This window comes from Lontra canadensis, unplaced genomic scaffold (assembly GCF_010015895.1).
Source record: "Lontra canadensis isolate GAN:19392208 unplaced genomic scaffold, GSC_riverotter_1.0 scaffold16, whole genome shotgun sequence".
NCBI classification, from domain to species: Eukaryota; Metazoa; Chordata; class Mammalia; order Carnivora; family Mustelidae; genus Lontra; species Lontra canadensis.
Genome location: NW_022631010.1, coordinates 11,945,792 through 11,959,909, shown reverse-complemented (window position 1 = coordinate 11,959,909; position 14,118 = coordinate 11,945,792). Strand labels below are relative to the sequence as shown.

The window sequence follows — 14,118 nt, the reverse complement described above, 5'->3', positions numbered from 1 at the left end:
GAAAAAAAAAAGTTAATTTTAGTTGTCACAAAAGTTGCAACCATTACGTGTTCCAAAATATTTTTCTCTTGTGCTTCAGCAAATGTTGTCAACCAGGGCTGGTTGTTGAGTGAATAATATTCTAAATTGAGCCCTAAACTTGTTATAAAAATAAAATGTAAAAATTTGACCCGCCATCTAATTGACCTATTATGTACTATATTTTCACCCAGGAACTCCACTGTTGTGCTCGTTGTCAAAATATTCTCTTGGAACCTACGTATCGTTCTTACATGCAATCCATTAAAAGACAAAAATAAAGCTTTCCAGTCCATGCAAAGGTATGAGAAAAAGTTAGCAATGGAGAATCCGGCTACAGTGTGGGTAATTTCAATCCATTCTCTATTTAATGAGATCAATAGGAAGAGAAAAAAAAAGTACCTTAAATATCATCTTGCAAAAACATAGACACATTTAATTAAATGAATATATTATAAAATTCACACACACACACACACACACACACAACCAGAGCTATACATCACAGCAAGGAAACCAACAAAAAAAAGCAGTGTGCAAAGCCGACGTGTAAGAAGTGCACGAACACAGGAGCAGCAGCTGATTTTTGCACCTGGTAAAGGAAGCCATATGGAAAGATCAGCAGGTCAGAAGCAAAGCGAACAGGGCAAATGGAGGTGGGCATGCAATGGGGACACCGGAGGAGGCAAGCCACTGCACACAGACTTTATGGAGTTAATGTATGAAAAAGCTTACTTCATTTAGAAAGCTCACTAATTGGTCTACCGTTAAATAATCAGTTTTGTCTCCATTGCTGAAAAGAAATTTATTAGAAAAAGTAAGTTTTTGTATATGATGCTACAGTAGGCACGATTTACATGTTGACATTTGTTGAGGATAATTCTAAACTTATCTTCTAACCCTGAAGTAGTGGTGCATTCTTAAAATGGCCAGAGACTGTTTGTAAGAACAAAAACCAAAAAACAAAAAAACAAAAAACAAAAAAAAACACAAAAAAACCAACAACAACCCAACAACAAGAGAAAGAAAACACTCTCACTAGCTCACGGAAAATGTCTGCAATTCTTCCTCTTAGCGTTATAGAAAGCCGTTACTTTAAAAACAACATGTAAGTCATCCATTTGAAATAACTAGAATGAATGAACTTTTCCACAACATAATAACATTCCAAATCAAATCTAGTTAGTTCACATAATGGGTTAATACCTAAAGGAGCAGGTTAAAATTGTAGGTAGTTAGTAAAGCCAATGCAAGGGGCGGAGGGGAAATCGTTCCAGATGCTGCCATTAATTTTTGTAAAAGTTTCTCAAAAACTCAGAGTGAACTTTTACAGTGATAAGCTACGGGGTGAAAAATGGAACCCTAGCTACAAAATCCTGGAGTCTCTCAACATACTATATTCAAACATTACCACAAAAAAAATGTTTTAAAAGTCTAAAGGGACAAGAACGTGACATTTTCTCAGAAGTAGAACTTACATTTTTTTAAAAAGATCCTCTATATCTGTCCGAGGACAAATTTTTTGTGTCAGTTCATAGAACTTTTCATAAGTAAATGCCGCAGGCTCAATTTCGTCATTCTGTAAAGAACAGAAGAGTGTCATAACTCATGCAACCTCTTTCTCCTTGGAGGGAAGGAATCTACATGATCATGAAGCAAAGCAAATGACCACCTGGGATCCCAGGGCCCCTATCTTTGAGTCTTACTGAAAGAAGCCAGAAGGCCAATCCCAGCTGTGACCAGGCCATTCTGTCAGCACCCCGAGTGTGTAAACGGGTGTTTCCAGTGACCAAGGGCAGCCGTGACTTGTGTGTTCAAACACTCACTGACTACAGCTGGGCTCGCTCTGAGAAACACTCCATAAAACAAACATAAAGAAATATTTCCTCTTTCTCTCCTTGACAGAGAAAAGCAAGTGCCTGCCTAAAGGACGCTGAAAATCCAACCTAGTGATTACTTGGGCTTATCTTGCGAATTTTCATAAGACCCCATGAAGGAGCTCAGGACAACCGCGTAAAATTTTACTTCTCAATACTGAAGTTTGTATTTCCGATTGGATTTGTTAAAGTAGTAACAGGCTTAAGTCTTTCTTGCAGTCCATAAATTAATTTCAATTATTCTAAATCCAAAGGGCCAGGAACGCAAATGGTTTGTGGAGGGAGGGGTGCTTTATAAAATACCCTACAGCCATCTTGAAGCACTGGTTATATTAGTCAGTTCCGTCTGACATTGTGCTTAGTCAAGGCAATGTGGATGGGCCTCTCTAAGAAGCTTTCCAGGGGCGCCTGGGTGGCTCAGTTGGTTGGGCACCCAACTCTTGACTTCTGCTTGGATGACGATCCCAGGGTCTTAGGATGGAGCCCAGCATCCGGTTTTGTGCTGGGCATGAAGCCTGCTTGAGATTCTCTCTCCCTCTGTGTGCCACCCCCCTCCCTACTCTCTGTCTCTCAAAAAATGAGTTTTCCAGAAGCTGTATGAAAAAGCAGCCTGGCTGTCATTTCCTTTTCTTAATAAAACTGATAAAAACACTTTCAAGTACACTATTTGAATTTGAAAACATTTAGTTTAAAATGCCCAGAAAACAAAAGGCAGGCAGGCAGGCAGGCAGAAGGGAAAGCTACCTGTACTTTATGTGACTGAAACCAGTTTTGAATCTAAATAGCGTCAGTTGAACAAAAATCAGGTGGCTTATTACATATGAGAACATAAACAGACAAAATCATTTTAGAAACACATGGTTAAATGAATAAATACCTTTCCACTGGGAAGACCTAATTCCTTGAGTGCTTGAAAGATCACTTTTTCTGTTTTCCCCGATGCAAAGGTTCTAGTAATACTAGGGCAGAAAAGAAAGGGGGGAAGAAAAAGTCAAATTATTGTTAATTCTGTTTTCTGTGAGGCAAAAATCCAAGCAATACTCAGGACTGTAGGATGGCAGGGGGAGAGGGGGAAGGAAAATACACTTAGTTTTCATTTCTAGGTATTTTTCACTTCCCTAACTAGCTCCCACAATATCCCTCTGGTTACTCACGAGGCAACGTGATTCTCAGAGGGGTGTCCCCCTGGGTGTCCCAAGAAGCCCTGGACATACACACTGTTGGACCGAAACAATGACAAATGTTGGTCCTACCGAATAACTTTCTCAGGAAAAAGGAATGTGGCAGATGGAATAGGTCTAGAATAAAACTCATGTTGATGCTATCCAGGCTTGCGGGGAGAAACAGTCTCCTCTGAATTTCAGCCTCTGCCTGGGATGGCCCTTATACTTTGCTTTCATACTTACTACAGCTGAGATGCACTGTCAGATGAGTTTTTCATTTTTTTTAAACATTTTATTTATTTAAGAAAGAGGGGGAGAGCATGAGCAGGGGCAGGGAGGGGCAAAAACAGAGAGAGAAGCAGACTCTGTGCTGAGCCAGGAACTCCCCAACAAGGCTCGATCCCAGGACCCTGAGATCAAGACCTGAGCCGAAGTCAGATGCTTAACGGACTGAGCCACCCAGGTGTCCTTACATTTTTTTGAGCTAAGTAAGCACCCTTGAGCTACTCCGAAATGCCAGCTGCCTCAAAGATTAGGAAGTTTACTGAGAAAGGGATAGGTGTGGTGGGAAGGCGGGGGGGACAGGGGAACACTCCTTCAGTGTTTCAGTAGAATCTTGGTACTGCCCTAATACGTGGTATTTCTGAATAATGGTGCCGCCCTTTATCCTGTATGGTATACATCGAGGCTAGTAAAATGGGTAACACCTTAATGAGCCTGTTTCTCTTCTGATAAATACACTCGCGACACTCAGAATGACCTGTTGAGGGGCTGAGCCGGTACCCTAGAATCCAAGTTTGGCTGAGCTGTGCCTTAGCCAACCAACGGAGACTTCATTCATTCTGTGGCTGGAAGCCTGGGGAATCTGTCACTCTAATAACTGAAACTCTAATTTCGCCAAGTCCAGCCTTGACATGAGGGTAGAGCTGTTTCGTATGGCAAGCTTCGCTTTGGAAAGCCTCCTCTGTGAGCACAGGGGGTATTTGTAAGAGCACCTCCCCACACCCAACCCTGTCACACACTCCTCCATCCACGTTAAGTGGAAGCCGGCTCCCAATGTAAGCATGGAGAGCCAAATATTCTTGATGAGTAGGCGAGAGCACCTCTTCAAGTGCCCAGTACAGCTTCCCAAAATAGATTGGGGAGAGCTAACTTTAGGTAAAGGAATTGTTATGTGTTCATTCAAAGCTTTATTGTTTCAAACTTGGTCCAAAAATACTTCGAGGAGTTCATTTTTAAGAATGGACACAGTGGCACTCGGCTCCAAGGAGGCCCACGGATTCTCTTTAACACATCTACAGACATGGTAGAGTGTACATATTTGACATCGAGTAACCTGGTTTCTAGTGTAGACGGTGTTATGTCCACACTTTCCCACTTCTCTAGAGTTCATGGAATTTGGATACATTAAATTAGGTTGAGAAGCAATTTAGCTGACCTTTGTAAAATAGGGGAAAGTAGCTATTCAATGTTCTCTCTCTCTCTCTCTTTTTTTTTTTCCCATTTAATTATGTATTAATGTGAAAGCCAAAGGAGCCAGCATCTTCACAATCAGCGTGCCTGCAGGAGGAAACGGTCCATCTCACTATCTCAGGGGTATCTTGGCGAACTTGAGCCTCGGTTAGGTTCGGATAGGCATGAACAACGAGACGAGAACTGATCGACGTGGCCATGAATGTAGGTGGCACAGGGCCTGAGCCTTTCCAGTGAAACAGAACTGGGTGTGGGTTCAAGGGACGGAAGGGCAGGGAGGAAGGGGAGAGTGTACAGGAATAGAATCTTTTGGCTAGGACTTGCTGAAATGCCAAGAAATAAATAGGAAGCAGAATAAGAACGTCTCACAGGAGGAGGAGATCCAAGCATATGTACTTGGGGTGGGGGTGGGGGGGACAGATAAAGAGATTGAGAGAGAAAGAAAAAAAACAAGGCGTCCGGTGCCAGGAGAGTAGAAAATCCATGTAGGAATATATTAGTGAGGGCAAAGTCAGAGCCCAACAACACAATTGTGCAAAAGCTAGAGGCAAGAGGTGGCCATGTGGCTAGAGGGGCTTGTTCTCTGTCCCCCCTTTCCTGAGGGGGCAATGTCACCAAGAATTTTCCCACCTCATTCAAAAAGAGACCAAACCCAGGATGGAAAATAGGAGCAAGGAAATTGAATAAGAGTAAGACCATTCCCCCTGTCTATCTAATAAAGGGCCTTTATGGCCTTAGCTCGAGAGAGCTATCGGACAGCTTGGGCCTCAAAATGGATTCCCTCAGGGGTAAGGCAGGTTAGGGCGCAAAGGCAAATTCTTTGAGTTTCCAGTTACATTAGAGGCCCAGGAGAATGTCCTTTAGCAGGGTCCTGAGAGAAACGCCTTTTTTTTTTTTTAAGATTTTATTTATTTATTTGACAGAAATCACAAGTAGGCAGAGAGGCAGGCAGATAGAGAGAGAAGGAAGCAGGCTCCCCACTAAGCAGAGAGCCCCATGTGGGGCTCGATCCCAGGACCCTGGGATCATGACCCGAGCTGAAGGCAGAGGCTTTAACCCACTGAGCCACACAGGCTTCCTGAGAGAAATGCTTTTATCAAAGCCTAGGGACATTTTAGATACCATCATAGGCATTTGGTGGGAGAGTATTTATCAAGAACTGTGACTGATTCAACTCTTGCTATACACCCCCATGCCCACAAAGTACAAGTTAGGCTTCATGGCTAACAGGTACTCAGTGAGTATTTGTTGAGTGAAAATAAACCACCTTCCCCAAAGGAAATGCTACAAAAGCAAATACGCTTGAGTGGCGTCTAGTCCTATTAGAGTTCTGGTTCAATTCCATGTTCCAGCAGACCTTACAGGTGACTAAGACAGCAATGATTCTAGAAACCAAGTGAATCACACTCTTTCCTTGCCCTCGATGGGCCTACAGTTCACTGAGTGGTTTTAACACCATCTTTGGGAACATTCAGGGAGGGCTCATGTAGTCAAGCCTCAGTAGAGTCCTACCCCCTTCACAGACAAACTAAGCCTTTGGGACATAGATGGATTACACAGGAGCTGGGCTGCCATGACCATACCGGAAGCTTTCAGCCCTCTTCAACACAACAGTCTCCTTTAAGACTACTTCCAGCCAGAGCCCACAATTATTGTCTGGCTACCATTTCCCAACTCTCTAGCCATTGGTTCCAACTCCAGGTTACAAGGAATAGAAAATGGCAAAGAAAAGAGTGACTTTCAAAGCCTTGGTCTAGGTGGGATGATACTGAGTGTGAGTTCATAAGTCTGAGAGAAAGACAGACTACGTAAGATCATATACAGGGGGGGGAAAGAGAGGGAGATAAAGAGTAAGACTTTCTTCATTAATCATTCAGGCAACGTCCTGGATATTAAATTTCAGCTTATACTCAAGAGCAGGGGCCATTCCCAAGCTATGGAATAACTACGAAGCCAGATCCCTTCTAACAATATGCACACTATACTAATAGTTTCCATCTTAAGAACTCCAGAATGAAAGCGATGAAGTTGACATTTTAAAAGTGTTTACTCTTCATATCCATTAAAATATTCAGAACAACTTCCACCTAGCCCTTGGCAGCCCATCCACCAGGAGACTCAACCGCTTTTGTCTGGCTTGATGTCAATTCTCCATCGACTCTGAACAAAGGGCCCCTGAGTCACAGATGTCTTGTGTCAAACACCTGTTAATGCTGGCAGGCACCAAAGGGGTCATGTCAAAGCGAGCTAAAGAAAATGACAAAAGGATGGTAATAATTTTGGATGCGAACATACCCATAAAGATCTTTGAACCGTAAAAAAACTTCCAAGTTTGTCTAACAATGGCTTGATTAGAAGGATACATATAAATGAAACCAGAATTGCTACTTAGAAGTGCTTCGATTGCAATCTATGTGTTCTACTTTGTAGAACCATTTCCTGAGCCTTATCTTGGAAGAAAAAGCAGGATGGTAAGGTATGTAAAAACAGATCCAACCTAAATTTCTGTTATCCACAGTGCTGTCTGTGCAAAGTTTGGACTTATTACTTCAATACAGATTTTAAAGAAAAAAGGTACTATATGTTGGTCAGTAGCTGTAGAATGCTGGGATGTATGAAAATAATTGTCCTGGGGCGCCTGGGTGGCTCAGTGGGTTAAAGCCTCTGCCTTCGGCTCAGGTCATGATCCCAGATCCTGGGATAGAGCCCCGCATCGGGCTCTCTGCTCAGCAGAGACTCTGCTTCCTCCTATCTCTCTCTGCCTGCTTCTCTGCCTACTTGTGATCTCTGTCTGTCAAATAAATAAATAAAAAAAATCTAAAAAAAAAAAAAAAAGAAAAAAGAAAATAATTGTCCTGCTGTTGCTCAACAGAGCAAAGGATTTAAAAAAAAAAAATAAGAATTGGTGTAAAGTATCTTTGCCAACAATTATCAGTCAAGGGTGCTAGCAGGGCATTTTTTAAAAAAAAATATTTTATTTATTTATTTGACAGAGAAAGACTCAGCAAGAGACGGAACACAAGCAGGGGGAGTGGGAGAGGGAGAAGAAGGCTTCCCGCTGAGCAGGGAGCCCAATGTGGGGCTTGATCCCAGGACCCTGGGATCATGACCTGAGCCAAAGGCAGACGCTTAATGACTGAACCACCCAGGCACCCCCATCCTTTTCTTCCTTAAGATTCATTTATTTATTTTATCTCTAAGATCAAGCGCTTAAGTCAGGGGTAGGAGGTGGGGAGAAGAAGGGCAGAGGGAGAGGGAAAGAGAATTTTAAGTAGGCTCCACGCTCAGCACAGAGCCCCACACAGGGCCTGATCTCCCTGAGATCAGGACCTTTTAAAGAAAGATCTCCCTGAGATCAGGACCTGAGCCAAAATCAAGAGTCGGATGCTTAAGTGACTGAGCCACCCAAATGCCCCTGTTTCCTTCCTTCTTGATTCCATTACCTTGGGCAGAGCAAGGGGGAAAAGTGACAGCTCTGAAGAGTGTGTGATAGCAGGGAGAGTACACTTAGAGACCAAATGGCAAGAAGCCAAAGGTGTCCATGTGCCCCGCCCACCAGAGGAAGAACAAGGTCCAAACAGAGAAGCATTACGTCTCCACACAGTGGAGACACAGTCTACACACTTCCACTACAATCCAATTTATAATAAAAACTTCTTTCATTTTAGCTAATAGTTGCTCAGTGTAAGTAGATCAAAGACATTAAAATCCTAAAAAAACTTGAAGATTAAAAAGAATATTCTACATCTTCAGATGTTCTTTGTCGAAGTAGAGTTAATGCTACCTATTCTGAGGAAAAATGCAAATTTACATCCACAAATGACTTTTACAAACTGAACATGGCATTTGATGGAGTGATTTAAACCAACCTTCCAGAAATATCTTTAGTGAAAGCAATTAACAAGCACTTGTGGTGGGCTCTGTCTTTGGTCTGGTATCACAAGGGTTGGCCCAGGGTATGGAACCCAGACAGAAATGACTGACTTACCTCCTAACTGGAATTTTACCATTCGTGTTGGTCATAAACGCCAATTTCATCCAGCTGGAAAACAACCGTGACAACACTGTTTCAATGTTTCTTAGGAGGAACACTTCAATCCAGCTAAGAACTTTTAAAGAAAGTTCATTCAAACAAAGAACATTTATTCTGAAAACCGGAGACGGTATAATACACTGTGAGATCCACTTATGGTGGTCAGGATTAGCCAATACAGGAACCTCGGTTAAATCTGAATTTCAGAAAACAACCATTTTTTTTTTTTTTACAAGTATGTGTCAAATATTGCCCAGGATATGCTTATACTAAAAAATTATTACTTTATCGGAAATTTAAATGTAACTCGGAGTCCCGTATTTTTCCCAGCAACCCTAGATGAATTAGAAATTTGGGTGCTTGCACTGAGCATAACAAATTTGCAACTGGTACTCTTAAAGCACCTGCCAAAGGGACCAAAAGTAAGGGTGAAGGTAGCCTGAGGGCTGCCCTCTGTTCCTCCTGCTGGACACTCCCAAGGATTCACACCCTTGGTGCTGGGCCTATTTGCGAGTGCAGGCTTATTCCTATAATATCTTAGTATAGTTCCCTTCTGTACCTACAGCTGCCAGCCCATGGCCTCTTGATGGCAGGGAGCCTGCTTCCTCCCTAAATTCCTGATTTTTAAACAGGCTGACTTGGGCTTTGGCTGGGCTTTCGACCTGAGTAACTTTCACTTCACTCTGATGGAATAACTTTGGAAGGGTTAAAAATCTACCACGGTGATCTCTCTCTGGATTTTGGATTCTGTGAGCTGGGGTAAGGCCTGCACGTTTAGATCCCTGACTGAGTGCTGAACAGTCCTTGGGGCCAGTGCTCCTTTCTGACACTAGAAAAGGGAGCTCTTGTAAGTGCTTCTCTTGGCCGCACTCCCTAATCCTCAGTCTCACACAACAGAGGCTCCAGCTACAATGGCACCCAACTATGATCTGGGGCATGGAGAACTCTTTACCAGCACTCAGTCTGGGGCCTAGGACCCAGAAGACAGTGGAGTTCCAGCACCTTCCTGCCAGCAACCATTCCTTTCTTATCAGTTTGGGCCATGGGTTGATCACACGTGCCCTGCCAAGTGGCATGAAGAGTCCAGGTGTGTGTCGGGAACTTTTTCTCCATGTCGGGAGCATGGAGGGGAAGACAAGGATGATGTCGCCTGGCTATATATTAAGCCTTCATGTCCTAAACCGACCTTTTGCTTTTTAACATCCAAGAACAAAGAGTGATGTAAATGAAACTCACTGTTTCTTAAGGCAGGTCATTGGACTGACATTGTTGGCCCTGAAGTTGTGTATGATCGATCTCAGTCCTTCTACCCATTGCTGAAAGAGAAAGAAAAAAGCATTCCTGGTGAGCAAAATCCACAGGAACTGAAAATGGTGGTTTTTATTAGACAGCCTGTATCCACTCAGTATAAGAATAATGTAAATTCTTCTTTTATCTCCTCCCTGCCACAGAGCAATCTTCATTTTGCATGCCATACTTTATTCTTTAATAAACAGCTTTCATTCTTTCCATGAAGATAAATGTAACATCTAGAGCATTATTAAATACTGGGTTGTCACAAAGGAACGCTGCCCACTGATTGACTTGTTAAACCTTCTATTTCCAGCCTGTTTAAATAGAAATCCTTTCTCAGCCACTGGCAATCTTCATTATTTCCAAGCAACGTTATACAACACATGATGACATATTTAGCTATTCCCATTTTTAGAGGATGAATGCATTTGGGGTTCATCAATTTTATCACGGGATTCTATTTCAATCTAAGAATTTGGTACATAGCTTACCTGTCTGCGTTGTCCAGCAGAGCCTTAAAAAGGAAAGCATGCACGGATTGCCGGGGAATCCAGCGCAAACAGCAAAGGGCTTACATAATTTCTGTATAAGGGCTTGGACCTCAGTTTTAGTTCATAACATCACTCCATGGATTTACAAGGAAACGTGAAGGAAGACTGTACATGGCAGTAAAGGAATTTGGGTCTCGTAAGGACATTCTATTAGAAAAGGTTGGCCCATGAATTAAGGTCAACTCTGCCCTTGAGTCCAATAACTGATACCAATGAATGCCACACCAAGTTGCTAAAATAAAGAACCACACCCTTGGAAACATGTTTTGCAGCAAATTGATACTGGGGGGTGGAAACAGAGAGGAGGCCTCCACAAAAGCCAGTATCTTACCTTCTTTGGTTTATAGTCTGACTGCTGTAGCTCTGTGCTGAGGAAGGGAACATATTTGGGGATAGAGAGTAGTAAAGACATACAGCCTACCTGCACTGTCCACTAGGCACATGTGACTGTTTAAATTGAAACTGAATAAAGGTACAGTTCGGTGTCTCCATTTCACTCATCACATATCAAGAGCTTGAAAGCCAACATGGGGCCAGAGGCTTAACATGCTGAGCCACCCAGGCGCCCCAGTATCACCAGGTTTTTTAACGTGGACTAGTGATTTAGTCCTTGCAAGGGCCAGAGGTAAAGACTGAGTTCTGTAACGTGTGTGTGGTTTTAATTCACTGTGATAAAATGCAAGTGACATTAAATTGATCGTTAGAACCATTTTTCAGTGAACAGTTCCATGGCATTAAATAATATTCACAATGTTGTGCAACCTTTACCACCATCCATCTCCAGAACTCTTTTCTTCTTGCAAAACTGAAACTCTGTCTCCATTACACAGCTCCGTATTTTCTTCTCCGTCCCTAACCCTGGCAACCACCATTCTATTTTCTGTCTCTATGAATCTGCCCTTCCTAGGTTCTTCATAAAAACGAATCATAGAGTATTTGCTCTTTGACCAAGTGGACTGGTATAATGTCCTCAAGGCTCAGTCAGTTTACAGCATGTGTCAGAATCTCCTTCTTTGTAAAGGCTGAATAATATTCCGTTGGCTGTGTAGACCATTTTGGCTTCTTCATTCATCTATTGATGGGACACCTGGGTTGCTACTGTGATTAATGGTGGCTATTGGAATAAAGCTTCTGTGAACACAGGTGTACCAATATCTTCTCAAGTGCCTGCCTTCAATTCTTTTGGGTATATACTCTGAGGCAGAATTGCTGGATCCTATGGTAATCCTGTTTTTTTTTTTTTTTTTGCGGAACCACCACGCTGATTCCCATGGCAGCTGTGTCATTTTCTATTCCCGCCAACGGTGCATGTGGGTTCCAATTTCTTCACGTCCTTATTGACACCTGCTTTGTTTTGTTTTTCCTGTTTTTTTTTCATTATGAGAATAGTCATCCTAACGGGTAGGAGTCTAATGGAGAGTTTTGGCTTTCCTCTTTATGCTCCAGTCATACCTAACAGTTTTCTGAAGGAGGGCTTAGGAGCCAAAAGAGGTCAGTTTCCTTCCACAACTAGAAAAGGCCATTTTCTGAGGACCATAAATAGCACTGAAAGCCTCATGATGGTGACACCAGGATTGTGAGAGAGGAGGAAGAAAGGCAATAGTAGAATTAAAGAAATTCCTTATTATTTTCATCATCAGGCTTTACTTCCTCTGTCAGGCTAAATATGGGACTATAACTCCCTGGGGACCATCAAATATCCTGCTGTTGGTCTAACAAACCACAGGCTCACACAGTTTCCCAAGAGGAGACAGAAAAACATAAATAATTAGGTTGGCATTCACTGGGCAGCATTTTCTCAACCTGAAGGCTTGTTACGTGTCCCAAAACACAAAACAGAGTCCATGGTTTCCTAGGGCAAAGAACTGGGCAATTTCTGAGACTGTTCACTGGCTTTTTCTGAGCATCCTAATTTAGTTGTTCCTAAAAATAAATTACAGAGATAGCAGACTTTGAGGAGGTTTAAACAACTCATCCATCTTTTGAAAATGTAATGCTGGTAAAGAAATCTTGTTTATTGTGACAGAAAGGTCTCCGGGAGTGACCTTTGAGGTCACCACTCCAGGGACAGTATTCATGCTTTAGTTAGTAGGAAATGCCACTGGAATCCTCCTAGGCCCTAAAGGGCACCGGGGTCGGGGAGATTGTGGCTTCTTCTCTTTGTGATGATGAAAGTGAGGGTCAAAGGCCTTGCCCAAGATCACAGAGCAGCTGGCACGGGGCTGAGAGGCAGTCAGAAGTCTGTTGTCTGCCCGTCCTTAGGGCTTGTTCACACTTCTCCCTCCATGACATGGAAAAGTCCTATCAAGCCTTTCCTTTTCTCTACTGTCTCCCAGGTGATGGACACCTAGCATATTAAGGTCAAGAGACCTTAGGAAATAACGTTCAGTAGTTTGTTTTGCTGTTTCTAACAAAGTAGAAGAAATGCCAGCAGGTGTCAGTAGAGCCCTAGAGTTTAGCGGAAAAGTTGTACCCGGGGGTGAACTGGATACATAGAAACTTTGTTGAATGTTTCTAGATGAACAGAAGAAAAAATAAAACAAAAAACAATGACTTAGGTATGTTTCCCTGAATTGCTGAAAATAAGCACATATTGACAGTCTATGTAATGCCCCAAAAGGTGCAACTTCAACTTCAAGCCCAGGACTGCACGTTTCTAGAAGGATCATTCCCTGACACATGTTGCGCACGCTCACTGGCTCAAGGGTGACATGCTGGTGATAGGATTCCTGCTATGCTGGGTGCTTCCCTCTGGTCCGGCCATGCTGAGAGGGCCCATGCAGCCTGGAAGCAGGAAAACCAGCCTAAAGGATCCACTGGATTATGACGTCCAAATCAGCAGTTTCTCCCCGTCCCTACCAGGTTGTTCTCTTCATGTCTTTGATCTTTTCTAATTCTAACTTAAAGCTTATTTCAGCCCATCTTAGGAGAAAGGCAAGAAAGGTCCTTTCAGGGACACTTGTGGGCTTGGATGGATGGCTTAGGAGAAAAGGAGGGAGGAAGAGAAGCTGATTCTCATTTCCTCCTAGGGACTTACAACCTCCCCTCTGGGACTCCTTGTTCTCGCCATACAGGCCTGCGTCCATTTTCCAGGCAAAGGGCATGGCCTCACCCTTAGCGATCTCCTTTGCAACGCCCCCCCGGGGGAGGGCACTGGACTGTCAAGGACAAAACAATCCTGTTCCCACTGAAAAATCAGCTGAAGGGCATAGACATAACAAAACAAAACCAAAAAATTATGAATTTACACAGGGTGTATACCTCCCTTTTTCCCTTTAAAAATATTTGGTAAGTTTTTTGTTTGTTTGCTTTTTTAAAGGTTAGGGAACCAGTATTCAAATGTCCTTTGCAAAAGAATGTAAAGCAAGAAAGCATACAGCAAAAAGTAAACATCACCTCAGATTCCTACTGACATCAAGAGTGAGCCACTGACAACATTTTGGTATTTGAACTCTAAGCCTTTTTTTTTTTTTTTTTATGTACGTATAGCTTTGTCATCCTAAAATAACTAGTCCATTACTTGCTAGTCCGTACCATGTTAGGTAGAGTTGATGCTCTTTTAACTCCATCTTAGCTCTAGGTTTTTTTCCAGAAGCGTCCTTTTCAGTCTTTAGTCAAAACAGCATGTTGTCACAGTAAAAAAATAACACAGACCCTGTGACACTCTCCAAGTGTGCTATGTGATTTTTTTTCTCCAAAGGGAACACTCA

General features: G+C 42.7%; 1 protein-coding gene across 6 annotated transcripts in view; it reads right to left on the bottom strand.

The window, feature by feature from the left end:
- The window catches only part of PLCB4 (phospholipase C beta 4), a 413,791-nt gene that overhangs the window by 92,336 nt on the left and 307,337 nt on the right, over positions 1-14,118 (bottom strand). For all 6 annotated transcript variants that reach the window (XM_032859166.1, XM_032859167.1, XM_032859169.1 and 3 more), the window contains 5 exons: positions 9,801-9,880; positions 8,520-8,573; positions 2,773-2,854; positions 1,497-1,597; positions 754-811 (listed from right to left, as the gene is read on the bottom strand). In XM_032859166.1, the coding sequence (XP_032715057.1) occupies positions 754-811; positions 1,497-1,597; positions 2,773-2,854; positions 8,520-8,573; positions 9,801-9,880 (375 nt within the window). The remainder of the gene's footprint in view (positions 1-753; positions 812-1,496; positions 1,598-2,772; positions 2,855-8,519; positions 8,574-9,800; positions 9,881-14,118) is intronic.